The following is a 27,995-nucleotide window of genomic DNA, read 5'->3' as shown; positions in this document are numbered from 1 at the left end:
GAACGAATCTTCGTAGGAGCTCCTCATCTATGCGGTGTGCTATCACAGGCTATGTTTTTTGGAAGAAATTGTACCAGCTCGTAAAAAGGTCATTGACCCTGACTTAACAATTTCCAGTGTTTTTTACGAAGAAAGGCGTATTGAAATTCACCTTCTCCAAAATGTAAGGGGCATATTTCCTTTAAAGTTTATGAATCTCAACAGTTTTTTCCTTTTGTTTGAGCATGATTCGTTGAATGAAAATTAATTTGCTTGTAACTGTGTGTATGAGTGATGTTTTTGCATTATAAATGTAATCTTAGTGTGTCTTTAGTCCCATAAATTAATATTGCCGTCTGTAAAAAAAAAAATTTAGTAATACACAGCAAATCAATGCAGCTGCAGATCGGAGGTGGGAGGGCCGAGGGGGGCGGAGGGGAGAAACTGGGAGTTCTGGGACGCGCTTGGTGGCAGGTTGGAGTTAGCCTAAATGGCAAGACATGATTTTGATATCACTAACTTAGATCTAGATCTAGTCTCTACTCCTCTAGACTTTTTTAGCCTTAATTTGCGCTGGTCAGAGAATAAGGATCGTCCGCATTTTTGCTGATGAATTTGATTGCTGATCTGGGTGTAATTTAACTTGGTGATGCGAAAAACGAATTATGCAATGAATCTCTTGATGAATTTCACATTGACTTGGTACAGAGACTTTCACGTTACGAGCGATAAATCCTCGGGAGTCGGGAAGACGGACAACCCATAAAAGTAGACGGTGAAGTGGTGGTATTCTATAACGCTGAATCCGTTTTCACATTGCCAGCACTCGTATCGGAAACACAAAACCTGCAGAGCGCCGAACTGGCCGAAGATCAAAATCCTTATTTTTTGGGACGCCTTTTGTCCGCGTTTAAAAGGATATCGTCGTTTATGCAGATGATTCTCATTCTTGGAACAATGCCCTTATTGCTAACATTTGGACTTCTTAGATTTTTGTCTATCTAATCAGCTCAACTTGTCAGTTAAGTGGACTTGGTCTTTAAGTATGAGTGTAACAAATTTAGATATATTGTTGTTTTGGGACTAAATGTTATCACTTTTTAAGCCTCCATTACGAAGTAGCCGGAGGCATTACGTTTTCGGGTTGTCCGTCCATACGTACGTACATCTGTACATTTGTATGTCCCGTTCTCGTGATCGCGTTAGCTCAAGAACCGAATGATAGACTCCTGCCAAATTTAGGTCATGTATGTATCTTGCAGAGCCAATGAATTGATTAGATTTTGGGGTCACGAGGTCAAAGGTCACAGTGCTCATTATGTATGCAAAAATAGCTTGTGACTACATCATTAGATCCGATGGACAGATTACAATCAAACCCAGGACATTTATGTATATTGCTGAGCCAATGAACTGATGTAGATTTTAGGGTCATGGGGTCAAAGATAAAAGCGTCATACATGTATGAAAAATAGCTTGTAATAACAATATTCTGAGAATCTGAATTTGAAAAACTGCTTCTGTTTTGATTTGTGAATTCGCTCTTTGGCGGAGGCATCATTTTCAACTGCGCGCATTCTAAGTTCCATCTAGTTATTATTCTCTTTCTCTCTCTCTTTTGCAGGATGTATGGAAGTGCTTTGCTACCATGAAGTAGAAGAGAATGTCATCCGAAGGGATAGATGTAGATAAAACCCAACATAAACCCAGCTCATGTCTTGGTCAACAGACGACATCATTAGCAAGATGTTTGGGACGACAAAGATAGCCACTGTTGATTTCAACTCCAACAAGAACTGTTTCCTGGTTCTACCCAATTCATGGGCCCAGGAGTTCAGAAGAAAAGAGGTAAGATGGAAATGGGATATCTGTCTTTTATGGAAAGTTTGCCATGGATCGTTATCTGGTGTCACTAGCACTACCAGACTGCATGTAGCATTGGTGCAGGAGACATAAAGTCGGACGATACGTCTTGGTATTATATTTTATCCCAGGGTTAGCAGCCTCTGGCCTGCAAAGATACAATGTACATGTAGATGCACCATACCAGATTGAATACTATCATCGGTTTTATAATCATCCACTACCCAATTAAGCCATATTTACATTATCATCACCATCATCATCAACAAACTTCCCAGACAATGACTAATTATTACCCTTTGTGGTCATTCAAAAGCCGCTCCAAAGCCCCCATTGTATTGGCAACTATTTTGTGCAAGCTGGCCTTAGGCGATATTTAAAATATATTTGAAGTTTACCGGGAGCACCGGTAATTTTGATTTATTCAATTTCTCGAAAGCAGAAGTGTAGGAGCTAAATTTTCTAGTGCTTATAATACATTCACAGGGGCATCCAAATATATCAAAATTTCAAAGAATCACTATCCATCCAATTTTCAAATTTTCCCAAAACTTGCATTACCTTTAAAGCCCCACTGTCCTACTTGTAGCTACTTGCTCCCTCTATATAGAAAACTACCCCAATCGGTGCCTGTTGGTCCCCCATGATCCTCTTTTTCTTATGTTAGTTGAGCCGAGTTGATGAGATAGCCACCTATCAGTGACCTGGCTGGGTGGTCTAATCCCTTCTGGCCCAGTAGTATTGACGGTCTTTAATGATAAATCTGTTTCTTCTCTTCACCTCATTTGATCTCTATTTACATTTGCTTCATACAGGTGTCTGCCTTTGAGCTGCAATGGGGAGATAGCGGCAAGGGTTACCTTAGCTGGTCTGGTGAGATCAGCCGAGCCTCGCTGGGTGCCAGTAATAGCGATGTCTCCATCCAAATCAATGGCCTTCTGGGAAACAAACTTGGTCTGAGACATGGGCAAGAGGTCAGTGCCCTTCCAACCACTCTCTAAACTCCTGTAGTGCATGGCCACCTGTAAAGGGAGACGGTAGTCAGTGTGTAGTAGGTCATTATTCACTGACACTAGATTTGGTGGGAATACCATTAATGGGTGTTCAAGTCTCACACAGCAAACCTGTTGTCCCATCAAGATAGAGATACACCCCCTAGTCTCTCGGAGAGTCTTCGGGTGAGGGATTCTAAGATAATGACTTTTCCATGTGGGGCGATTGGTGGAAAATGCAGAGCTTTACGTAAGTACTATTGGTCATCAAACTGAAGGCTAATCCTTGTGATTGACAGCACCTGTTACAGAGTAAACCCCTCATGATGTCCCCCATGAGAGCCCACTTCTATGCGTCTTTAAGGGAAACCCAACTATCATAACCAGTTGCACTGAATTCAATCAGAAAAATCATAAAAGCATATATATATATATATATATATATTGGTAAAAACTTTACTGTAATCAGACAAGCATTTAGAAAGTTATGAATCTTTGATGTTGTAATCACTATTCACATGGATATTTCAAGTAGGCCGAATCGGTATTGTTTTTGTAATAAAGTAGTGGACAACTTTCCCATCTGCTTCAACTCACAAAACGATTACAATGATTGAATTATAAACTTGTGTGAACAAAAATAGAATCTTGTTATACCTACATGTACATTGTTTTGGGTTGTTTTGACCTGCTGTAGGTCCTGATGAAGCAAGTGACGTCCGTCTGGTCTTGCTACAAAGTGACTGTAGAACCTGCCTCGGTAGATGACTGGGAAATACTGGTAAATATCTATGCATTATTATTTTCCTCTGCCCACAAGCATCGTTATTTTCTCTGCTTGTGGACCACGTGCTGTGTCATTCAATTTGAACTTGTAAACGTATAAACAATAGGTTGATGATATGCTTTAAGAAACACAGCTTCATTGCCATCTTGTGAAGTTTAACAAAACCATGAGATGGTAGTAATATCTACTGTGGAACTGTGTATGGCATTGGAAATGTCTGATTGTGAAAGCTACAAATCATATATAATGATAGGTGCATTTGTGTAATACATGTAATGTTTCAATACTGTAAAACTTCGTGAAATAATCACAATGTGTGCTTTTTAAACATATACCTGGTAGGTACATTATGTAAGAAGTATAAATATAGCGTTATTGTCCATTTGGAAATTCTTCTTCCACTGGTTAATAAAACCCTAGTGGTAGTCACCACTGAGCAAACAGTGGTGGTAATGGTGATTATTTTACCTGACTGCTAAGAAAACATAAATGCTTGTAAGTAAGCAATCCAACGGCTTTAGGTCCTCTCCGAGGGACCTGGTAATGAGGATTACTGCCTTACCAAAGGGCACTAGCGCATCGCCTTGGTTTCATACCCGGGTCACCTGATTAAGAGACCACTGCTCTACCAACTGAGCTATCGCGCCTCCTCAAATGAGTAGAAAACCTTTCTTTATATTACACTTATGTCATATGTTGATGTGTACATCTCCTGTTCGAGGTTGAGTGGTTTAAGGCGCTTGACCGGAGATGCGAAGGTCGAGGGTTTGAATCCCGACACGGCACTAATATCCTTTGTCAAGATATTAACCTGCACTTGCTACACTCCACCCAGGTGTTAAATGAGTACCCGGTATAGGATGCCACCGTCATTGTTGGTCAAACAGTGTTTGAGCGTCATGTAACGCCTGGCTGGAATGCTCCCCAGGGAGTGGAGATTGTGCGTACAGTGTGTGCGGGCAAGCACTGAATCCAATGACTGATGTAATGGTATATTTGTAAAGCGCTTAGAGACATTTGTATTAAGCGCTATATAAAAACTAAATATTATTATTATTATTCTACCTTTGCTAGGAGTTGAACTCATCGTACATAGAAACTCGTCTCTTGGACCAAGTGCGTGTCGTCTGGTCAGGGCAGGTGATCCCTGTCTGGATCGATAAGATGTGCATCTTTATCAAAATAGGTAAGCAAGCACATTATTTATTTAATAAACTTTAGTAAGAGAGAAGGCTGAGTGCCGGTTTAAACTAAATTTTATGAGCCTTGTTAAAAAAAAAATTATAAAAAATCATACATAGCTGTACAGAGTCACATGGAAGGCATTGTGTTTGAAATGCCCTCATATTTGAGATATGTCGAGAAATAGCTTAAATCTTTGAACCATAATTGTATGCCACTTGTATGTGTGTAGTCCTATACTTGTTTGTGTGCAGTGCTTTTCACCATGAGTGATTCTAGTGAGATTTAGTCAATTTCTTATCATTTTACCTCTTTCACAATGCAGTCACATGATGCGTACTCAACTCTATCTTTCATAACTTTATTTGATTTTTTTTTCTATGTCAAGCGGGGAAGGCAATATTTGCACATTGTTATTACAGTACATGTAATGTTCTTGGAGTACTTGGTGAAAGAATACACATCTGATGAAGAAGAAGAAAAATGAGGAAAGTTCTGACTTAACGCACTAAGATTTATCATAATTAACTACATACCAGGTTGTAAAGTGGGAGTGTACTGTTGTTGGTACAAGTACTCTTTCTTTCCAGTCACTTAACTCATATCCTGCCTTAAGGCTGCTTGCACGCTACCGTTATAGTGCTTTGTACATGCGAGCGCGCTATCGATTGGTTGCTTCATTCATGCAAGCGAGCTACCGCTTATCTGCTTTGTGCATGCATGCTCGCATTCGTAATAGCAGTTATTGTTCATGCCCATTGCACTTTGCCTAGTGTTTCGCACATGCTATTGATAGTACCATCTGGGTTAATCAGATTACCTCAAAATTAACTTGGCACAGGGGGATTTGAGGCTTGGCACAATGGGAATTAACCCTGTGGCATTAGGCTGTATTCATTATGGCAGGATAAGAGTTAATTGAGTCAATGTAATAAATGTGATAGACTGTCTGCTGTGACACAGAGGTATGTGTCCATGATATTTAAGCTCAATGTTTGTGATATCTCAATTGTTTATATTGATGTTACAGCTTCTACTGAACCTGAAGCCCCATGCGTCCGTTTAGAGCAAAACACAGAGATGATCATAACCCCCAAGAACCGTCTTCCACAATCGGCCCCACCTACTCCATCAAGACAAGACATCCATCCAGGACATGGGTTATTACAGACCAAAAGTCGTTCGGATTCGGGTTCAGGCAGCTCCTCATCCGAGCTTAGTGGGAACAGTTCAGTGTCGGGTTACATCAGTGATTTTGACTCGATGAGCTCACTTTCCAGCGGTTTTGATAACCATGTGTGGAGTTACGACACGAGCCGTGTCTCTAAACCAGAGGAAGGAGAGACCAACATTCCCAGCATGCCCTGGGAGGTTGACCCTGTTGATGTAGAGGGCGCTATTCCGTGGTCATATAAGATCTGGAGGAAGCTGCTGTCCTTTGTGTCCAGAGAGGCAGACGCAAACAGAGTACGACAGGACTGTGCAAACGAGGAAGATGCCAGAAGGAAGATGGCAGCCGAATTCTGGAAGGACGTTAGAATTGTTGCAAGGGTCCAACCCATGTTCAATCACAAGAAAAGCCTGAAGACCTCTAGGAGACAACGGGAGGGGTCGACCAGCACAAGCAGTGAAAGCTCTGAGGACCAGAAAAAGGATGTTTCTTCTCCTGAGAGATCCCACAGGAAGACTAGCAATAGATTCACCAGACAGATGTCCTTGACCTCTCACGTAGTGAAACCTCGCGAGCCATTGGGCTCAAGATCAACTGATAGCCCACCCTTGCCAGGGGAAGCGGACTCTCTGTCCAACCTCATGCAACCCACCACTGTCTACCTGAGCTCAGTAGGGGACTCTGAGTTCTTATGGCAATACGCAGCCAACACGAAAGAGGAGGGAAGTACGCCCCCTTCAGAATATGTCACCTTCCTTGCCACCATGACCAAGCAGCCGTCTCCCAAAGAACGCAACGAGGAAATCAAACGAAAGCTCCTGCAGGAGTCGAAGAAGGAGCAGAACAACACGACTTCATTGAACAATGCGAGTAACAACTCGGATGGAAACGATGGGCCTCAAATTGGCGCTGGTGAATCTGTAGAGACAAGAGATGGCAAGTCTTCCTGCATTGTCAGGATCATCGTCCATTGCCACGAGCTCAAGTCCCACTGCAAGAAGGACTCTGTCAACCCATATTCCTCCACAGTCTTCCAGGACAAACCCACCCAGTGGTACATACAGATCCCTGATATCCTTAGGAGGCAGATGGGACTGGAGTTATCCGCTGGTGTCCAGCTCAAACCGGTTGTCAGTCCACCCTCGCCCATCCAGAGCATGATCCTTGCTCCACTTTTTGACTTGGTAAGATATGGATACCTATCTTATCCATTCTTGGAATTTGTAGAGTGCCCTTATCTTTTTGTAACATGTGTTGAAAAAACAAATCAACTTTGAGTTTGATTGTCATATTTAAAAGTGATGCAATTAGAACATTGTGAAGATATGATTATTATTACATGTACATAAATTAGTCTTTTTGTTAATCATCCACCTATAAAAGGAATAATCTCCCTTTGAATATTAATGCAAACATTGCACAACACCAGAATCTAGACTTCAATGTACAGTTGAATACTAAAGTGAATTTTAACATAATAATGGCTCATTCATAAAATTGTTATGTCCTCACTATCTTTAGGTTCAATCTTTGAAACTGCTGAGTTTTATTTCAGTTTCTGCTATCAATAAATAATGATGAGTGATTTCAATTTTGGGGTTGATTAGATGAATCTCCAAGGAATTCGGTTCAGTTACAATTGCAGCAAGGTACTGTTTTGTGATGAATTGCTGTATTTATATCCCTAGATTTTTACCATTTACTTCATGTTATCATGTCTTCTAACTCTCTTTTCAGAAGGATAATATGAATGAGACTATGATTCTACGAGCCTTCAACCAATGGCTGACCTGTGTTAGCTGTATGATCTCTCCGATACCCATTGTACAATCTGGAAACCTTTTCAGCTTCCCAATCACACCAGGTATGTAACGGCACCTATCGGATTAAAGATAAAGTTGAGTTCTGGTCATGCGATTGCATTATGAAAGAAACGGTGTGGAACCGACCAGAAAAGGTTGATCATCTAGCATATAAGTATTTGTGTGTATTGCAAGGTTCTGGAATCATCAAAAGGATAAGAAATTTGGCCAAGTCTTGGTAAAGTTACAAGCACTGTACACAGAAGGATGTATATGGGACTACACGAACACATGGCGCAAATATCCGTCCCGATTTTTGCGATGTTAGATGCCATATTTATAATATGAAGGCATTTGAAGAGCCATGTTTTTCAGGGAACATGTGTTATCTCATGTTCTTCCACCCTTGCATAATAACAATGATAACGCTCACAAATTATTTTTCACCTCTTCCCAGAACTCAACCTTCTCTTTAAAGGGGAGTCTAACCCTAAAGAAACGACTCTAAAAGAAAGCAGGAAAAAATCAGAGGAGTAAACTGGTGCGGGTTTGAACAAAATCAGATATAATATAAGGAAGTCATGAATTTTTGAAAGTTTTAATCACTGTACGTATGGGAATTTCAAATCAGCTAATAATGTCACTGAGATGTACTGCCTAACAACTTTCCCACGTGTTCTAACACAAAAAAAATGACCAAATGTTAAATGTGTCTCTAATTTTTAAGTTTTTGTGGTTATTTTTTGATAATGTGGGTAAGGGATAAAATAAACAAATTGTGCCTACCCTTCTTTTTTTTTAACTGAAAATTAATTTGTGTACAGTTACATGTAGAATGCATAAATTTATCCCCCAAAACTTAGCCTAGCATTCTATAGGTCAATGGAAAAGAGCCTGGAAAAAAATAAAGGACAACAAGAAAAAAAACATTAAAGTTGCTCACTGACTGACTGTGTATTTAAACTATAAAATCTCTTTGTAGAAGTAATAATTGAAGCTTATACTTTGAATACAGTATAGTGACAGGGTCCCTCTTACATCAAGAGCAAAACATGTTTTAGTGATTAGTACAATTTAAGTTTTATAGAACATTTAAAAAAAAAGAAGGAAATTGCAGAAATAGATAAATAGTCCCCCCCCCCCCAAACAAAAAGAAGATCACTGGTCATTTGTGACTTTTTCGCTATCATGTATGCCCCAAATTGTGTCAGAATCAATGTTTTCTGTGTGTACAATAGAGAGAAAATATGTGTTATACAAAATAAGAAAGTCTAGGAATTTTGTTTTTGTATACGTTAAGCGAGAAAGCAGGGGGTAGGAAGGGAGAGAGAGAGATATAGAGATGGATAAAACGCCAAAGGCCTATATTTTCCAAAGCCTTGACCAGACACCCAATTTCACCATTTCTTTTTTATCTTTTCTGTTAAATTTGTGGACAAGTTCCTTCTATCAGTCAATCATGATGCAATGTAATTCTGTGAGAGTTTTAAGTTTAAGGAGAGAGTTGAGAGACTGATAGGCAGAGAGATAAGAGGGTTTGTGGGATTAAGACCTAAATTGGACCTTTTAAACAATTGTTTTCCTCTTTTGTCATGCTATCTAGACTTTACATGTGAATTCCTTCTATCAGTCAATCATGATGCAATGTAATTCTGTGAGAGTTTTAAGTTTAAGGAGAGAGTTAAGAGACTGAGATAGAGAGGGTTTGTGGAATAAGACCTGACTTTAATACTCCTCTCTAACAATTGTTTTCTTCCTTGTCATGCTATCTAGACTTTACAGGTGAATTCCTTCTATCAGTCAATCATGATGTGATGTAATTCTGTGAGAGTTTTAAGTTTAAGGAGAGAGTTAAGAGACTTGAGACACAGATGGGCAGAGGGGATAGAGAGGGTTTGTGGAATAAGACCTGACTTACCCCTCTCTAACAATTGTTTTCGTCTTTTGTCATGCTATCTAGACTTTACAGGTGAATTCCTTCTATCAGTCAATCATGATGTGAAAGAATCCACAAAGGAATCCTACTTTCTTCTGCATCCCTTCGTGACGCGGAAGGCAGAGACCTCCCTCGGCCAGAAGCCCAAGAGGGAGAAGGTGGCTGATGAGATGGTAAAAGAACTTCCTGTGAGGAGTGTGGAGGAGCTAGATGACATCACAAAGGGATTCAGACTCAGAGAGCTTGGGTATGTGTAATATTTATTATTATAAGATGATGATGTTGATCCTTATCAAATGATTGGTTGAGAGCATACACATGACCAGGCATTTATTTTGCCTAACGCGTAATTTGGATAATGACTGGTCATTATCCAACGGTAATGACCGGTCATTAGTGAAATCATGTTATAAAACATCATTTGTATATTCTTTCCTTGTGCTCCATCTTCAAGACGATTTTTACAAGTTTGTTCCAAAATTGTCTTGATGAGTGAACCCCTGACTTGGCAACCTAAATTGATCATCAGACCCCTGTTGCGGATGGGTGCTGTTGCCAGTGCAGTACGACGATGTGGTAGAATGCAATTGAATGTTGAAGGGAGAGTATCTTGGCCAAGTCCTTATTCACTTTGAAAGTGCACAGAGACATCCGCAATAATGTGATATGCACTATACACGATCGTGATACCTTTGTTGTTGTTGTTATTACATATTGTATTATTATTATTAAAGGGATCGTTTAACAATGTTCAATCTGAGATGCACGGCCCTACGTGTCTGTGATATGGTGTTATATTGAAGCCCTAACAAAATTGCGCTTCGAAATGATCAAGAAGTGCCTCAAAAAATTAAAATCTTAGAGTGACCGGTTTTACCATACTTGTTTTCCCCAATAGACTACTGTTATGAAAACCGTTTGGCAAACGCAAAATTTGAATTTCGATTTTCGATCATAAATATCTTGATAATTAGACAGGTGATCGGCTAGTAAAAGTCATGGGGTTCTTGATTTTAAAAGGATTTAAATGTAAGACAAAGTTACCGGATCCCTTTAATCACATTTGTTTTATAATTTGTTATCGGTAGACCAATGGCAACTCTTGGTAGTGGAGCCCTCGAGCACATCACCGCAACTTTGACCTCACGACCTCTAGGTCGCCAGCTGTGTGCCTCGGTTCCCGGTCAGAGACACGGAGGGGTGTTGATCTGTGGCGGGCGTGGCTCTGGGAAGACCACCGTGGCCAAGGCGGTGTGTCAGGAGGCCTCGGAGTGGCCCCTTCTAGCCTACGTCAAAGTGGTAGAGTGCCACGCCTTGAAAGGTACACTTTTACATCATTATTAGACAAAATGATGGTTTGACAAATAGTTTATTGAACAATGTTGATGGACAGAATGATGTCAGACCTAATGGCAATTCAGCCTCACAAGTAATGAAGAATTTCACTTCTTTTCATTTTGTATGACGACTGAAAAAGGGTAACATAATAATAATAATAAAGAAGGATTTTACAAATATCTTGGTTTTGGGGGCAACTGAAAATCAAGTCAATGAAGTCAATACAAATACTTTCCTGACGTGGTGTGAAAATAATGTTTCGCCTTTAGATACGAAAATCAGCTTTTTTAATCTTGCCGTTTATTAACCTAATGTGAAAGCCACTTACTTTTGCAAGTTTTAAGAATTGTGAGGTTGCAAATGTAACAATACTCCAAAACGAGCTGGCAGTAAATGTGTGAATATATGTTATAATTAATATAATGATTATATTGGAGATTAAATATTACTCCGGCTCTTCTAGGCTACAATTTTCAATGCTCACAGCATTCAAGGAATTCCTTCTTACTGGTACCCGTTTAACATGTGGGTGGAGAGTAGCAAATGCAGATAAATGTCTTGCCAAAAGGACATTAGTGTCGTAGCAGGACTCAAACTGCAAACCATATGATCCACAGTCAAATGATGTATCCCCCAGACCACAACACCTCTATGTAGCCTGTGTTCATCTTTGCGAAAACAAAAAATTACCCCTCAAAATGTGTCCATGTCATCAGCAAAGATATCTTACCATGAAAGTTTGGCTTGTACTGCACAATACCTCTGCTATATCAATTTTAGGGGAATTGCCAAAACACAACAGGGGCTTTGACAGTATGTATCATCTTAAAGCCATCGTTTAACAATGTTAAATCTGAGATGCATGGCCCAAGGTATGTTCAGTGTCTGTGATATTGTGTAATACTGAAGCCCTACAAATTTGCAGTTCTAAAATGATCATGAAGTGCCTCAAAAAAGTAAAAATCTTTGAGTGACCAGTTTTACCATACTCATTTTCCCCAATAGACTGTAGTGTTATAAAAACCATTAGGAAAACGCAAAATTCGATTTTGATTTCCAATCATAAATATCTTGATAATCAGACAGGCGATCAGCTTGTAAAAATCATGGGATTCCTGACCGACTTAAATGTTCATAATTATCACGCAAGGCTATGGTATTTTCTCAATGTCTAGGTAAGGGAGTCGATACGATCAGGAAGATCTGGGAGGAGGCCTTTGATGAAGCAGCTTGGCGTCAACCTTCCGTCATCTTATTGGATGATCTAGACCATGTGACCTCAGCTCCTCTGGGGCCGGAACAAGAGATGGGGCCAGAAGCCACCTACAATTCTCGTCTTGCCCAAGGTACAAAGAGGATTTGTTCTAAAAGAACACTTATGGGACTTTGCAAGAAAGTTGCGACTAATTGCAAGTTGCAAAATTTGCAACTGATATTTGCAATCGATTGCAACTCAATTTTCTTGCAATGCCCCACTAGTCTCCTAAATTTCCTAGGATTTTGTTAGGATTAAAGTTTTAACAATTAAATTAGATTAACTATATCTAGCTTTTATCCCCCCCCCCCTCTCTCTCTCTCTCTCTCTCTTACTAATGCGATAAATTGCAAATTTACAATTAATGGCAAGACTTATGCTTGATTTTGGGGATTTGTTGTTGCCTGCAACTTTCTCGCAAGGCCCCATTAGAAGTGAGATGAAAGGTATTCAAGTCAACCACAGAAGACTGAGCAGCAGGCTTTTCAAAAAGTGTTTTCAAAATCTACTTGTACCAAGTTTGGGCTGAAACAATGATTAAATGTGGGTCAAAAATCCTAACGTATTGTTATTTTAGTCCAAATATAAACACTGACTAATTCACATTGATTTTTTAAGGATTTGAATATAAAATGTGACATTGTCAACTCATAAAAGTGAAATTTATGAGAGAAGAAGTTAGTAAGCTGTTTAAGTTAATTTGAGGTTATCTTTTAGATTGAAACAAGTTCCTGTTGAAGCTAATAGATACATTGGTTCACTTTAAATAACTAAGCACTGAAGCATGAAGCAGAATTTCACTTTTAAAACAATCTAAGACCAATGTAACATGCATATGGGCCGACTCACGTTTAGTGGCATCAGCCCAAAATTGGTATGAGGAGATTGAGACAGAATTTTAAAAAAATCTGGTGTTCAGTCATCCGTGGCAGAAAAATTATGAATATGGTGTCATTAGACAGAAAACAAGTACAGTGTATATCTTTACCATGAAATGACCTTAAAGGTCACATTGATGACACTTTTTAATTCTAAGCTACCAATGATGGGTATACTTTATTTTTGAAATGCACTGTAGTACCCTTTGATTTAAACCAAGACCGATTTGTTTTCCTTGCACCTGTCTAGTTCTGAAGGATCTGGTAACCAATGAGATCAACGAGGGGAGTCGCATCGCTCTCCTAGCAACCTGCTCCTCTAAGAAATCCATCCACCAGTCTCTTCTGTCTTCAAGGGGTCTTCATCTCTTCCAGTCTTGCTTAGAGATCAGTCCCCTCTCAAAGGTGAGCGAAGAGTAATATTGAAAATATGTGAACACAGTAAGGAAGGAGATGCAGAAATGGTAGAAGTGGTGGTGGTGGTGGTGGTGGTGGTGGTGGTGGTGGTGGTGGTGGTGGTGGTGGTGGTGGTGATAGAGACGATGATGTAGGTAGAGGTAGTGATGATGATGACGATGATTATATGGATAATGGTGATGATGTAATAATAGTTCTGATTATGGAGTATCATGGTCGAGTGGTGTAAGGCGCTTGACTGGAGATGCGAAGGTTGAGGGTTCGAATCCCGACACGGCACTAATATCCTTTAGCAAGATATTTACCTGCACTTGCTACTTTCTACCAAGGTGTTAAATTGGTACCCGGTAGGATGCGAAAGTTCATGTGGTTGGACGGGCAAGTGTGTGCTTGTAAAATGGCGACTGGCTGGAATACTCCCCAGTTAGGGGAAAATGTGCATACATCATGTGCGGGTGAGCCTGAATCCGATGAACGGGGTAATAATATATCTGTAAAGCGCATAGGCACATCGTTGGATCGATTTATTGAGTGCTATATAAACACGGAGTATTACTATTATTATTATTATTATTAATAAAAGGAATATGCCAATGGTAAAATTTTCCAGTAGTGAAATATTCCAGTCGCAGTCAAATACACAAGGTAAAGAGATTTGGGTCACATTGACAACTCATTTTTATCCCCATTACCCTACACAGTAATCAGGGAATAATTGATAATGCAAGGCTTTATTGCAAGTGCATGTTATTATTCTTCTCACTAGCCGGACCGTGCATCCCTCCTCTCCTCCGTCATCCACTCCAAGGTGGAGATTAACCTTCAAACTCTGACCCAGGTCGACGCCAACCTGCTGAGCGCAAAAATGGATGGCTTTGTGGCCTCTGACCTGGTAACTGTCACAGAGAGGGCGGTGCATGCAGGGAGTTCAAGAGAAATATCCCTAGGGCTTCATGCCTCTCGCATTCATGGTAAGTGCATTAAAGGTATTGCAAAGTTTGGGAAAATTTTGAAAATTGGATGGACAGTAATTTTTAAAGTTTTTATATATTTGGATGCCCCTGTGGATGTATTATAAGCACCAGAAAATTTAGCCCCTAAAATATTTCTGCTTTCAAGTAATTTAATGATAAAAAATGTATCGGTGCTCCCAGTAAATTTCAAATATTACAAATAGCGCCTAAGTCCATTCCATGGTAGCTGCGACCATGAAAATCTCAGAATATGCAGTTCTGATATATCGTTTCCAAACGGGAATAGCAAATCGGTTGATTTTAGTCAAGAAACATAGTTTAAAAGCTAAAGTAACATCAGTCTTGAGAGGAAACTGTACGACATAAAGAGTATATTTACAAGTTCATCAATAAAGACTCGATTTCGACCGCAACAACGATCATGGAATATTGTAAAATCGCATATGCTTTCAATAATTTTCATTTAAGCTAAATTCATGACCCAATACCAAAACTTTGTATTACCTTTAAGGAAAAGATCAATCTGCAATTGATGAGAGCAAGACAAATGTGGTTTTGTAGTTTGTCCAAACTCTCTGCATGTTCCCATTGTTGTTTCGTTTCATTTGTGAATATGGTACTGTAAACGCGAAAATTTTCGCGGATTTGGGGCTAAGATCGGCAAGAGCAAGTTTTATAACTCGCGAAAATATAAGTATGACTTCTTATGTGTGTTTTGAACGGGCTGATTTTTTGCGTGCATCGCGAATTTAAGAACCAGCGAATATGTTTTAGGGTCGCTCAGCACGAAAGATTAATCATGCGAAAATTACAGCGTTTACAGTATTACAAGAAACAGAAAACATCTCAATAAAATGGCTTGTACACTTGGTATATTTGTGTACATCCTGGCCTTTTGAAAGTCAGATTTATTAGAGACAACATATTGCTGTTTCCTGTAGAAAAACTTTTACCACTCCAGTACACCAGTTATACCCATTGAGCTTTTGAAAAGTGCCCTAGGGCGCTTTTCAAAAGACTATTGACTGGTAGGTGGGGCATGGCTAAAATCATGACTCCAATTTCGACCAATCAGATAGCTAGATTTCTAAAGTAAGGTATATAATTCTCTCCATTGCATACAATATATTTCATAGACTTGATTGTCACTTTTTGTTATTATCATTACAATATTTTCCCTCTCAGGGCCTGATGGTGACCACCCCTGTAATGAGATTCTTCTGTGCCAGGAGGACTTTGAGGCTGCATTACAGAGCTACTCCCCTGCAGCTCTACGGGATGTTCCACTCCACAGTGCGGGGGAGTTGGGCTGGGAGGATGTGGGCGGGCTGAATGGAGTCAAGCAGGACCTTGTGGAGACTCTACAGCTTCCAGCCAAGGTATGTCATTCATAAACTCTAATCAAACTTTCAAACTCTTTTATTTGCTGAGGATCTAACTCCAAGACTGACACTTTTTTTGTCAGGTTTACCTCTCTCTCTCTCTCTCTCTCTCTCTCTAAGTGCCACATTGATTGACTTTGGCGATCATGCTGTTCCACAACCCTCGGTTCCTAGCCTTCTCCATTAGGACTATTATTATATATATTACAATTTTACATACACCAGACCAGGGACCCGTTTCACAAAGCCTTTTTTCGATGACAAATGACAAAAATCAGTGACAAATCTGTTGATAAGCAATCAGAAGCAAGGATTTCAGTAGCTTATAACAAAAACTGTCATTTGTCACTGATGACAAGTTTTGTGAAACGCCCCCCTGATAATTTCTTGATTGTTTTCTTCTCCCTATTGTTTTTCTATTTTTTAAATGATTATTTTTTTCCTCCAAAAATGGATAGTCCCTGAGATGTCAATCCGGTTTAAAGTTAAGGTGGTGAGGTGCCATTTTTTCGTGACTAGGGGGATTTATAAAACCTCTTCTTTTTTTTTTTTTACTCCCACTAATACCTTTTTTTCCTTTTAACTCTCAACATCACCCCTGATACACACTGCACATGTGGCAAAAGATAACTTTTAATGCCGAAAATGTTAAAGTTTGGGCTATCAAATGCTAAAGAAACATGCATAGCTGGGATTATTTTGTCATTTAGAGTTGTTGTAGACCGTGTTTGTTGATATTAAGTGCCTATTCATGACTTTGAAATTGATAATATTAGTCTTAGAATAGAGGCCAACCATGCGAGCAGCCAGCTATCCATTTTATGGAATGCAGAAAAGAGAGTAGAAACCTTCTGCATTGAAGCCTACCTGCCAGCCCTTACAAATAATCCGGCTAAAGCCAAATTAAGGTTGTATTATCATGTGCTGCGATTTGAGAGTTCACCTATTGTGTACGTTGAATTGCTGCATGATCGAGCAGCGAATTTGTATTCGCTTTTTGGTACAGATTTACCGGGTATTGCCAGTTACACTGCCGCTGCAAGTGCGATTTTTTTTCTCGAAAGCATAACATGCTAAAAATTCCTAATTCTTATTTTCAAATGTTGGCAGGTATGTTGAAGTAGCCATCTTGATTGTAACTATTTAACTGGATTTCTTGCTTTTGCTCCCAACCTGACATCCGCAGTACCCTGAACTGTTTGCAAGCTGCCCTCTAAGACTACGGTCAGGCCTGCTTCTCTATGGACCTCCTGGCACCGGCAAGACTCTGCTGGGGGGCGTGGTTGCTAAGGAGTGCGGACTAAACTTCATCAGTATAAAGGTTAGTCTCATCAGGGTCGCTATGACCTTTAATTACAAGTTTGGGCCTTTTTTTCATGGGGGAAAAAGCCATGGGAATCATATTGTGGGAAATCAAATATGGATCCCAGGAGTAATTTGTGTTTCAATTCATTAGGAGGTTGTAGTATAAGTGCACATTGTGCAGCTCTCCACAGAGCTCCTATTTTAGTGTATGAATGATTTGGGGCGTACCTCAACATAGGGTAGGGTATTCTCATCACGGTTGACACAATATCACAAATGGCAGGTCATGAACCCTGTTCCAAGAGGGGGGGGGGGGGGGGGGCATAAAGTATGGTATGGATAATGGTACCCCAAAGTCACAGGTAAGGAATCTTGTCAGCCTTCCCAAGTCTTTAGGAGAATTATTTAAGGATTTATTCACACCCAGGGCAGTTTTTATACTGTACCACCTTGATTGTTAATTTTTATTTGTATTGGTTTTTTTTTTTTTTTTTGTGGGGGGGGGGGGGGGGGGGGGGTTATTGTGTCAAAATAAAAGTGGGGCGTTAGGGAATAGGGAGTAGCTTGTTAGAAAGTGCATGGTCATTGAATAATGTTACAACTTACATTGTATTCATTCATTAAACTCTTAATATTTGCACAGGGTCCTGAGTTATTGAGTAAGTACATAGGAGCAAGTGAGCAGTCAGTTCGGGATCTCTTCACCAGAGCCATGAGCGCCAAACCATGTATCCTCTTCTTTGATGAGTTTGATTCATTAGCACCGAGGTGAGTCATTATTTCTTCTGCTTCGTCGTCTTCTTCTTCTCCTCTATCTTCTTCTTCTTCATTGTCATCTTCTTGGTCATCTCCATCTTCTTCTTCCCCCCTCCTCTTCTCCTCAATCTTCTTCTTTGTCTACGTCTCTGTCTTCATCTCCGTCTTATTCTTCTTTTTCTTCTGCTGCTGCTGCTTCTGCTTCCTCCTCTTCTTCTTTGCCATCTTCTTCTCCATCTTCTTCTTCCCCTCCTCCTCTTCTCCATCTTCTTCTTCTTCATCTTCTCTCTCTTCTTCTTCTCCGTCTTAGTCTTCTTTGTCTTCTTCTTCTTTTACTGCTGCCGCTGCTTCTTCTTCCTCCTCTTCTTTTTCTCATTTCTTTTCCTCTTTTTATAGAAATGATATATGAAATGGCATTTCCCTCTGACAAATTTATTTTCGAGCCGTGCTTTAGTATGGAAGGGTTCAACTTTTTGTCAACTCTCAAAAATTCATTTTCAACCCTACTTATTAGTGGGAAAGGTTAATTGTATTGATATTTTATTGATATTTTATCACATGATTTTGATGATCTCTTCTATATCTTTTTTCTTTCTTTCTACTCTGTATTTATATATTGTTTTGTTTTGCTTAATTTCACTGTATACTTGAATAATGTACATGTTCCTTTTTTTTAAATCAAGTGAATAAACTTTGAACTTCGAACTTTAACCATTTTGCCTGTTCATTTATTTTCAGACGAGGTCATGACAGTACAGGGGTCACTGACCGAGTGGTCAATCAACTTTTGACCCAGTTAGATGGAGTAGAGGGACTAGAAGGTAAACAAAAAGCAAGAATATGAAATATGCATCATGGTTAAATAAATCATAGTATGATGTCAAAGACAATTAAATGAGTAGGCTAAGATATATATAAAAAACAAATCGCATTCATCTAGTTTGTCTGCTGTCGTAACCAGTGACACAAGTAGATTACAGATTTATTGTATGACCTGGGGGGTGTTTCATAAAGCTGTTCGTAAATTTACGCATGACTTTACGAACGACTTGTATATGAAGTGCCAGATAGGATGCCCAAAGTTTTTTCTGATATTTTCAATAACCTCAATTAAATTATGGCAAAAAATATACTTTGCATTAAAAATGTTTATTATCCTAAGAATGTTAATCTACATCTGCACAGTTCAACTTTAGTTGCTGTATTTAATAATGATTGAGCATCCCATTTGGCTTTTCATATTTGTAAATAAGTCTACCATCTTCCTTAGGCTAAATGATATCAAAACAGTCCTCCTGTTTCACTAAGTCACATGTTTAATTTCATATTATACAAATATTGAATGCTCTAGAGTTCAATATTACAAAATAAAAGAACTGACAAATTGATAATTTCCCCGAGCGATGTTAAATTTCTCTGATGCTGCATATGCCAATACATTCACTAACTTACCTGTGTGTAAAGAGATGAAATACAGTCAAACCTGCTTTAGCAACCACCTGTATAGAAATACCACCCGTCTATAAGACCACAGTTTTTTGTCTTCCTTGAATAGAGGAACCTGCACTTAGAGACCACCTGCTTAGAAAGGCCACGTTTGGTCTTTCTATATCTGATCATGTAGTTAATGTTTTGGATTGTCTTTATTTGCCAGTACATTCTGTAAACTACCTCAATAAAACTGAATAAAGAGATGAAATACAGTCAAACCTGCTTCAGAGACCACTTTTATAGAAAGACCACTTGTTTGTCTCCCTTGAATAGAGATTTACATTGACACTTGTATTAAATCTGTTTGTTGTATGATAGGTGTGTATGTGATAGGTGCTACAAGTCGCCCTGATCTGATAGATCCAGCCCTCTTGAGACCGGGTCGGTTGGACAAGTGCCTCTTCTGCCCAATCCCCACAGCTGTAAGTTATTTTTACATATATTGAGGGTTCAGTGACACACAGACGTACATATTTTGCCAAAATGAGTATTTGATATCAAAATGTTCAGAAAAATGTGGGCTTTCCAGGAAACAAAGACTTAACTCCACCCAACACCCCATTGAAGTCAATGGCTAGTGAAACATAGACTTAACTCCTTAAGGCCCAAGTTCTCAGTGACACATAAACCATTTTTTCTTCAAAATGGCCAAAATGGAGTTAGTCTTTGTGTCACTGACCCCTCGATATATTGCTTGGTGGATTTGTTTGTTTTACCTGACTGCTAAGAAAGCATAAATGCTTGTAAGTAAGCAACCAGATGGCCGACGGCTTTAGGTCCTTTCCGAGGGACCTGGTAATAAGGATTAATGCCTTACCAAAGGGCACTAGTGCATCACCTCGGTTTCGAACCCGGGTCACTGGATTATGAGACCACTGCTCTATCGACTGAGCTATCGCGCCTCACATTTTTTACTTTACTAAACCCAAACTAAAGAACATCAGCAGCAGTGCAATATCTATTGCATATTTGTGACAATCTTGTTTTTGTATTTCTATCCTGATCGTGTAACCTGAAGTCATAATTCTGGTTTATATTTTAGGAGGAAAGAGTAGAGATCTTGCAGGCCCTAGCCAGGAAAATGACATTACGTTCTAACGTTGACCTCGCTGCCATCGCCAAAAAGCTTGACCACTTCACCGGAGCGGATCTCAAAGCCCTGCTCTACAACGCCCAGCTGGAGGCCATTCATAGCACCCTCATGCAGTCTGACCGACGCGATTCAAACCTAGGGCTCCCTCTCACGAGCTCACTACACAACTGCAGCATGGAGGCCGACGAGTGGAAGCTGACTTTCTTGGAGACGTTCTCAGAGAGCGATCACGGGCCGTACTTGGATGAAGCCTCCACCATGAACCAACGTCTGGCTAGCCTCTCAGAGGCAGAGAGGGCGCTAGCAACGACCATGAAGCTGACGGGGGACATCGACGACGAGATGGACGGTGGCGAGGAGGAGGACATCGATGAGGAAGGGTTGAGGAGAAGGAGAAGGGAGCTGAGGCTGGACTTGGCAGGTGGACTGACTAGGTCTGATCTGAATGGTAACATGGATGGAGCTGGAGCCATGTCAAAAATGCTGCTGACAGAACTCATGAGAGAAGGTAAGAGGTCATCCAAATGTTGTTCATCAGTACACGAATAAAACACAGCAGTGAGGGCATTAGTAAGAATTACCCAAACGAGGTACCTTTGAACAGTCTAACACGCCCGAGGCGATAGCCGAGGGTGTTGGGACTTTTTTTAAGGTACCGAGTGTGGGTAATTTTACTAATGCCCGAACAAAATTATGTGTATTATTTGTTTTATAAGAAGATTATGTTTCATTTGTTTTATATAATTATGTTTTGTAACATGATTTTGATAATGACCGGCCATTACGATTGGATAATGACCGGTCATTATCCAAATTACGCGTTAGGCAAAATAAATGCCTGGTCACGTGTACGCTTTCAACCAATCATTTGATTAGGATCCAAGTCATCATCTTATAAAATCGTATAAAGGTCTAAATTAATCATCTGAGCCTTTTCAAATCGGCTCCTATTTTATTATCTGTTACTCTTACGTAAATGAAATGATATGAATATATAATTATATATATTAAGAGGTGTTGTGGTCTAGTGGATGAGTCACCCGACTGCAGATCGCAAGGTACGGGGTTCAAGTCCCGCCGCAGCACTGATGTCCTTTGGCAAGAAGTTAATCTACATTTGCCACTCTCCACCCATGTGGTAATGGGTACCTGATATGCTTGAGCGCTAGTTACTTTGGCAGCTTGGCTATTTAGCAGGGTAATATGTGTAAAGTGCCATGAGCATCAGAGCCTGGCTGATACCTGCGCTATATAAATATCCATATCATTATAGTGAGCCAATGTTAATGAAAATTTACATGTATGTACCTCACCATTGAGGTATGGGGTATGCAATACAAAGGAAATTTGTATTGAATCATGGAATTAGTAATTCAAATTTGTTCTCTTCTCCCAGAATCAAAATTGACAAAGCATCATGAGACGCATCCCGCTAGAATTTTGTTATTGTTGTTGGTTTAGTTTTTAATAGGAGTTGGGTAAGTATGTGCTTGTTCTTAAAAGAACTTTGTAATTAAATGATTCAAATTCATTCAATTTTTAATTTGTTCCTTTCTCCCAGACTCTGAATCGATGGGGCAAGACGAGACCCCGTCCCCACCAGAGGGGAGCGTCTTTGATACCACCATGACCCCAGCGACCCCATCTCTGCCCCCTGACACGCCCTTGGCTCCTCCTCCCCCGCAGCAGAGGGTGGTATACATGCCCACCTTGAGGGATGGCGTGGTCGACCCCACCCCTGAGACAAGGGAGATCATTGGAAATGAGGTAAGCCAAGTTTTATTGTTGGAAGAATTTTTAAAAGCTCCAATACTATTTAATCAAGAATTTCAAAATATTCTAGGAAATGTAGTTATCATGATGATAATTTAATTTGAAATCAATCACTCTTATCAATTGAAGAAAAGTTGTTAAAGTTAGAATACCACTTACCGGTAATCAAATAATTGACCATGCTTTGACAGGTTTTTCCCAAACAGCATGCTCAGAAACGGTTTGTACAAAGGATGGCATGCAAATGAGTTAATTATGTGAAGGTCTCTATCCCTCTTCCCTCCCCCTTGTTAGCTCAAATTCTCTCGCTCTTACATTGGTCCTTCTTTCTCCTCTCCCCTTTTTCTATGCCCCCCCCCCCCCCGCACTCTCTTTACGTCTCTGCATTTGACCCTCTCTCTCTCTCTCTCCCTCACTCTTTTTTGTTTTTCTATCTCTCAACCCCCCCTCCCCCCTTTTTTTTCCTCCTCTCGCTCTCTGTCTCTCTCTCTTTCTCTCTCTATCTATATCTCTCCTTCCTCTTTCATCACCCTCTGAAAGTCCAGAACACTTTCAAGTAAGATGATGTTATTGCCCTAAATCTATTTAATAATGAGTTGTTAACATCATATTTTTCCAACTTCAGGTGGATGTCATTGTTGAGAATTACACAAGAAAGATGGCTGGTGAAAGTGTGGTAAGTTTTCATGGATACTTGTTGACAGTATTCTTCTAATTTGATTTTCATAGTTCTTTACAAGCACGAAACATCCTGTATGCTCTCAATATGAAATATCCCCATGACTGATTTTTGTAAGTTTGTGAGTTAATGATAATTGGTGTTTTATTAATTGAGAATCCCAAATCTTTTCAATTGTAGTTCTGACTTGTCATGTAAGTCTGATATTTTTCGAGTGTATATACAGAAACTTGAGATGTGTGCCATGTGTATCATTTTGTCATACAACCATATTAGTTTGAGGATCAAAACAATCCAGCATATTTTACATCTACATCTATTATGTTGAACCAGAAATATACTTTAGTGTAAGACTTGTATCAATATTTTGTATGACTTCAACTGTTCTGATTGTAATAATGAATATCATCGATTCTATCATATGTTAATACCAGGGTGGGCCAACGGATGACACAGTCACAGAAGATGTGTCTGTGATCAGAGTGAGTCAAAACCATCTCTTGAGGGCAGCACAGGGAATGAAGCCATCCGTGTCGGCGTCGGAGAGACAAAAGTATCGGCAGATGTAAGATCCCAAGCCCTCCTATTCCATTCATAAAATTTGTTGCAGTGCAATTTCTTGTCCATATTTTGTTTCACCTTTTATTGAAATTCTTAAAATCTTGATATGTCATGTATATTTATATGTTACATTATCTCTGGCTGTAATGTGCATGTATGTATCTTCAAAATATGAATGAATTCTCAAACTGGTTCGTAGACAAGTTTCTTATTCTGGGTTATATCAACATGTTTCTCCTGTTCTTTCGCCCCTCGTCCTTCTCCAACCCTATGGCCCGAATTCACAAAGCAAGGTTTGAGCTCAAACCTCCTTTTGTTCTTTACAAACCAGGTTTGTAAAAAACGCGTAAGACGCGTCATATGACATACAAAAACCAAGGTTTGTCGACAAACCTCCTTTCTGAATTCGGGCCTATTTGTTTTCTCAGAGTTTCAATCTTTAACTCCTTCTCTGCTACCGAACTTGTTAACATTGTTAAAAATGAACTTTCAAGAATCAATTTTGCCTTACAATGCTTACTTCAGTTTGAAATGGGCGCAACACACCATCCTTTGGAATAAACTTCAACAGGGAACAGGCTAAATTTGTCCTTGATTACGGAGCCTAATATAATCAAATTGCTCATATTTTTTCTTCTCTCACAACAGTTACAAGTCTTTTGTGAAATCAAGAGGAGGCGAGTTCCCCCAAGGCCAGTCTGCAGAAGCTACCCAGAAAGTTACCCTTGCCTGAGGAATCCTGCTTTGGACTTGCCAAAATCAAAGATGAATCCCACCTGGCTGTAACATTGGGTGGAATTTATGAATTGTTATCTTTTTTGTTTAATAACTACTAGAATAATGTTAATTATTGTTGTGCAAGTCACTTCTAGATTCTAATCTAATGATTAGTCGAACACACTCCTGATCACACTTTTTTCACGAAAAAGCGTGCAATAGTTTCCAGTACTATCTAATAAATTTCAAGTACATGTACTTGATGGGCATCAGTGCGTGTTGAGGTCAATGAACTTTTACTGTGTGTGCGTAGCATTGAGGCGTGTAGAGATAAGTGCAGTTATCTTTGTGTGCGTGCTATGGTAAGCCTATTAAACGTGAGGTTCATTATTTGTCAGCGATAATGACATTTAACAATCTTGAAAGGAATTCTTTTTACCTCAAATAACAAGGATCTAGGCATTTTGTTTACTAAAACAAATGATGCATGTTTTCCTTCATTGATTGCAGGACCTTTCCGCTCTTGTTGAGGCTATCTGTGCACCTATTGTCATTGGTCTGACAGTTTCGTACGATAAATGCATACAGCCTATAAGATCGTAGAATGAACTCATTCGCGTGCATCGTTTGTATATTATAAATGAAAATTCATTAGTGATTAGTTAATGTCTGCACAAAGCTAGCCACATTTGGGTTTAATTCATAAGAGCACAAGCACCAACTAGGAATTGTAAATTTGCCAAATACCAGGTTGTTATAACAATGTAAATCATTTTCCTTAGCATAAAAGATAACACAGTTTTCAGGATTCGACCCAGCATGAACTTGCCTTGGTCAGGGGAGGATGTATATGCCTTTTGAACAGCTCCCGGACTGGTACTGTGAGGATATTTGTAATTCTTTGAATAGTCGTATTGTAAGTTGGTTATCGATACTCACATCATGGAATCTTAGGTTATCACTACTAACTGGTTTTGTTGCCTATGGGTCGTGTAGTTTGAAATTAATTATTGATCAGCAGAGGAAAATAAAGTCCGTAGTAGCCCAAACCAACTCATTTCCGTCAATCTGAAACTGCAATCAGTGCAAATCCCCATTGCTTTGGGCTGCTACTTTAAAGCAGAGTGTTTGTTTTTCTGCCTTCCAACTCGAACTTGTACCTTTTCCTCTGATCATATAATTTACCAGTATTGGGAAGCAACTTGTGGTTTGACTGTGAGACTTTGCAGTTTTGTTTTTTGAATGTTTTTCTGTCAACTGAATCAATACATCAGTGAATTTAGTTGAGAGTCCTTTCCTTTTTGTTTTATTTTATTTTTAAGTCAATGATTTGTAATTATTTGCCTGGAGAAGGTGTTGTCTGTTCCGTGTCACTAGGACTTAGATATCTGATCTTCTCATTTAGAACCGAAACCAATTTAGGGATCAACTACAAGTTGTAGTTATTCTTGCATATGTGTGATAGGACAACCGGCCACCGAATTGTACTGTAAATTGTGTGTGATATATTTCTGAAACCTATTTGTACTTGTTCATAGTCGCATGTTGTTGGAGTATCAACATAATTGTGTTGCGTTATCTGTGGTATACCAATATGGGATTATGGGTATCTTGTATGATTTTCTTACTTTAACCACATGCATCTTCGTTACAGAAAAGGATATTGCTATATTTGTAGACAAAAAACTTATGTTGCTTAATATCTGTGTAATAATGGAGGAAGAAAGTATGCGAAAGCTTCTAAGAAAATTTATCATTCTTTTCTTTTTCCTTCTTAGGCTTATTGCCGTGTTTTGTAGACAACAAATTCAAGCTGCTTGATCAACTTGTGTATTTGATTAATAATGACAACAATGATAATTACGATCATAATCATAATTACAATAATAACAGTAATGGGTTCTTGTATAGTGCTCATGTCTGTCACACTTGACACTACTTGTGTTCTAGTATTGTTAACTCAGCTTCAATATGACAGCTGTTATGGCGACCTAAAATTTAAAAAGGGACAAATACCTGCCAGGCTCCCATTTACCTCACCTGGATCGAGTGGGACATATGTAGATTAATGTCTTGCCAAAGGATGAAAAAGAACATGAGACCTAATCAATGTGTAGACATGATGATCGATGATGAAATGCAAATTGGAATCTGCTATGCAGTACTGAAATCAATTAACAAGTACCTACCAGTATGTTGTAAATACAGTTATGGATGATGTATGTATTGTTTGAAATAAGTAAGTTTCTCCACTATATGAAACAGCTAGCTTTTAAGTTTATAATGTGATTGTGCAATGATGATTTGATTTTTTGACAAAAATGCATGCAATATGATTATTTGCACGTTATGTTATGTTAGTGTTTTACTCTCTCCTAACCCCCCCCCCCCCCCTCCCTGATAGTCTATCATGTGTATATTTAATAATAATAATAATGAACGTTATTTGTATAGCGCATATCACTAACACAAAGAAAGTCCCTATGCGCTTAGAAAAGAAGGAAAAGGGTGGAATAGAAATGAACATTTATGCCTGATACATGAAAATAATTAATTACAAACAACAATAATGATACACAATTCCTATATAGCTTACATGTTATAGGGTAATTCAGGTAATACAAATTTAAACACGAAAATTAATTGAAAATTGAATTAAATATTAAATATGTACATGATACTATAACCAAATAAGTCACTAAAAAGCTGGAACAAAATTAACAAGTTACGAAAAGATATATATGATATAGTTGTCTTCCATCATGCTTCTCACCCTCTAGTGATTCTTTTTTTACGTATAATTATATTCAAGGAAGTAAATCAGCAGGATACATGTATTGCAGTAATGCAGAATGGTTATCAGAAAATGTGTCAGTAATATTTTATTGACAAACACATTCTTTTTTCTAACCTTAGATAGCGAGTTATCATTGGATCCAATTATGTATTTGCCAACATAAGTTATTAATTTTCAAAATTGTTTAAGAATCACTTTCAACAAACAGGGAAGTTGGAGGAAGTTTATGTTTTTTAGCTAGGTTGTAATTTTGATATGTAATTATCTCAGTACTGTGTAATATGGCAAAGTCCACCCTTATGTTTGGTTGGTTTGACTAAAATAATATATTTGACAATTTTTTTTTATTTAAGAAATAAATAAATTACAGAGCATATAGTAGAGGACCTCGTAAGATGAGTCACAACTTTTTTATATTTATATGATTTTGCTCAAATTTTCACTGATCTGTTTCTTTCCTTTTTCTGCTTTGTAATAAAACCAACTTAAGTTAGGGCGGAATTCACCTTTGACTTGTATGCTCTCTTGATTTCATTTTTGAAAATCATGAAATCATTCTGTTTCTAGCAGCTATAATAATGCAGGGATTGTAGTTGAATTTTTTTTTTAAATTGATTTAGTCATCTGTTCATTTGGGTGATGTTAGTTGTAACTATCTGTATTGTTATGTAATCATCTTGCATGAGATATTATTTGTTTGATAAAATTTGATATGGTGGCAATATATCGTCTATAAAATGTATTTGTAATGCATGAAAATACTGGATTAAATAAATCAAATCTATTGACGTATGTGATAAAATTCATGAATGAAATCTAAATTTTGTGAAGCATTGATAAAATGTAAATGAGAGAAGTCCATGTACA

At 38.8% G+C, this 27,995-nt stretch overlaps 1 protein-coding gene across 1 annotated transcript; it reads left to right on the top strand.

Annotated features, from left to right (window-relative positions):
• Positions 1 to 35: 35 nt before the first annotated feature.
• On the top strand, positions 36 to 27,930 carry LOC592476 (peroxisome biogenesis factor 1). Its single transcript, XM_030982444.1, has 22 exons — positions 36 to 163; positions 1,604 to 1,827; positions 2,658 to 2,816; positions 3,532 to 3,615; positions 4,696 to 4,807; positions 5,834 to 7,158; positions 7,712 to 7,838; positions 9,737 to 9,959; positions 10,801 to 11,033; positions 12,226 to 12,396; positions 13,434 to 13,588; positions 14,367 to 14,571; positions 15,760 to 15,953; positions 17,143 to 17,277; positions 17,905 to 18,029; positions 18,756 to 18,838; positions 19,827 to 19,930; positions 20,551 to 21,109; positions 22,163 to 22,368; positions 23,000 to 23,050; positions 23,488 to 23,618; positions 24,263 to 27,930. Exons 2-22 carry the CDS (start codon positions 1,693 to 1,695, stop codon positions 24,345 to 24,347), a joined length of 4,602 nt encoding a protein of 1,533 aa, XP_030838304.1. The 5' UTR covers positions 36 to 163; positions 1,604 to 1,692; the 3' UTR covers positions 24,348 to 27,930.
• Positions 27,931 to 27,995: the final 65 nt, after the last annotated feature.

Source organism: Strongylocentrotus purpuratus, unplaced genomic scaffold (genome assembly GCF_000002235.5).
Source record: "Strongylocentrotus purpuratus isolate Spur 01 unplaced genomic scaffold, Spur_5.0 spur5_scaffold_12, whole genome shotgun sequence".
Classification (NCBI taxonomy): Eukaryota; Metazoa; Echinodermata; class Echinoidea; order Camarodonta; family Strongylocentrotidae; genus Strongylocentrotus; species Strongylocentrotus purpuratus.
Note: the sequence above shows the minus strand (reverse complement) of the source record. Positions and strands in the feature narration are given on the sequence as shown.

Coding starts and splice junctions, on each gene's coding strand:
- LOC592476 (XM_030982444.1), top strand. CDS start 1,693: ATGTCTTGGTCAACAGACGACATCATTAGCAAGATGTTTGGGACGACA. Junction 3,616..4,695: donor TAGATGACTGGGAAATACTG/GTAAATATCTAT, acceptor TACCTTTGCTAG/GAGTTGAACTCATCGTACAT. Junction 14,572..15,759: donor TCATGCCTCTCGCATTCATG/GTAAGTGCATTA, acceptor TTTCCCTCTCAG/GGCCTGATGGTGACCACCCC.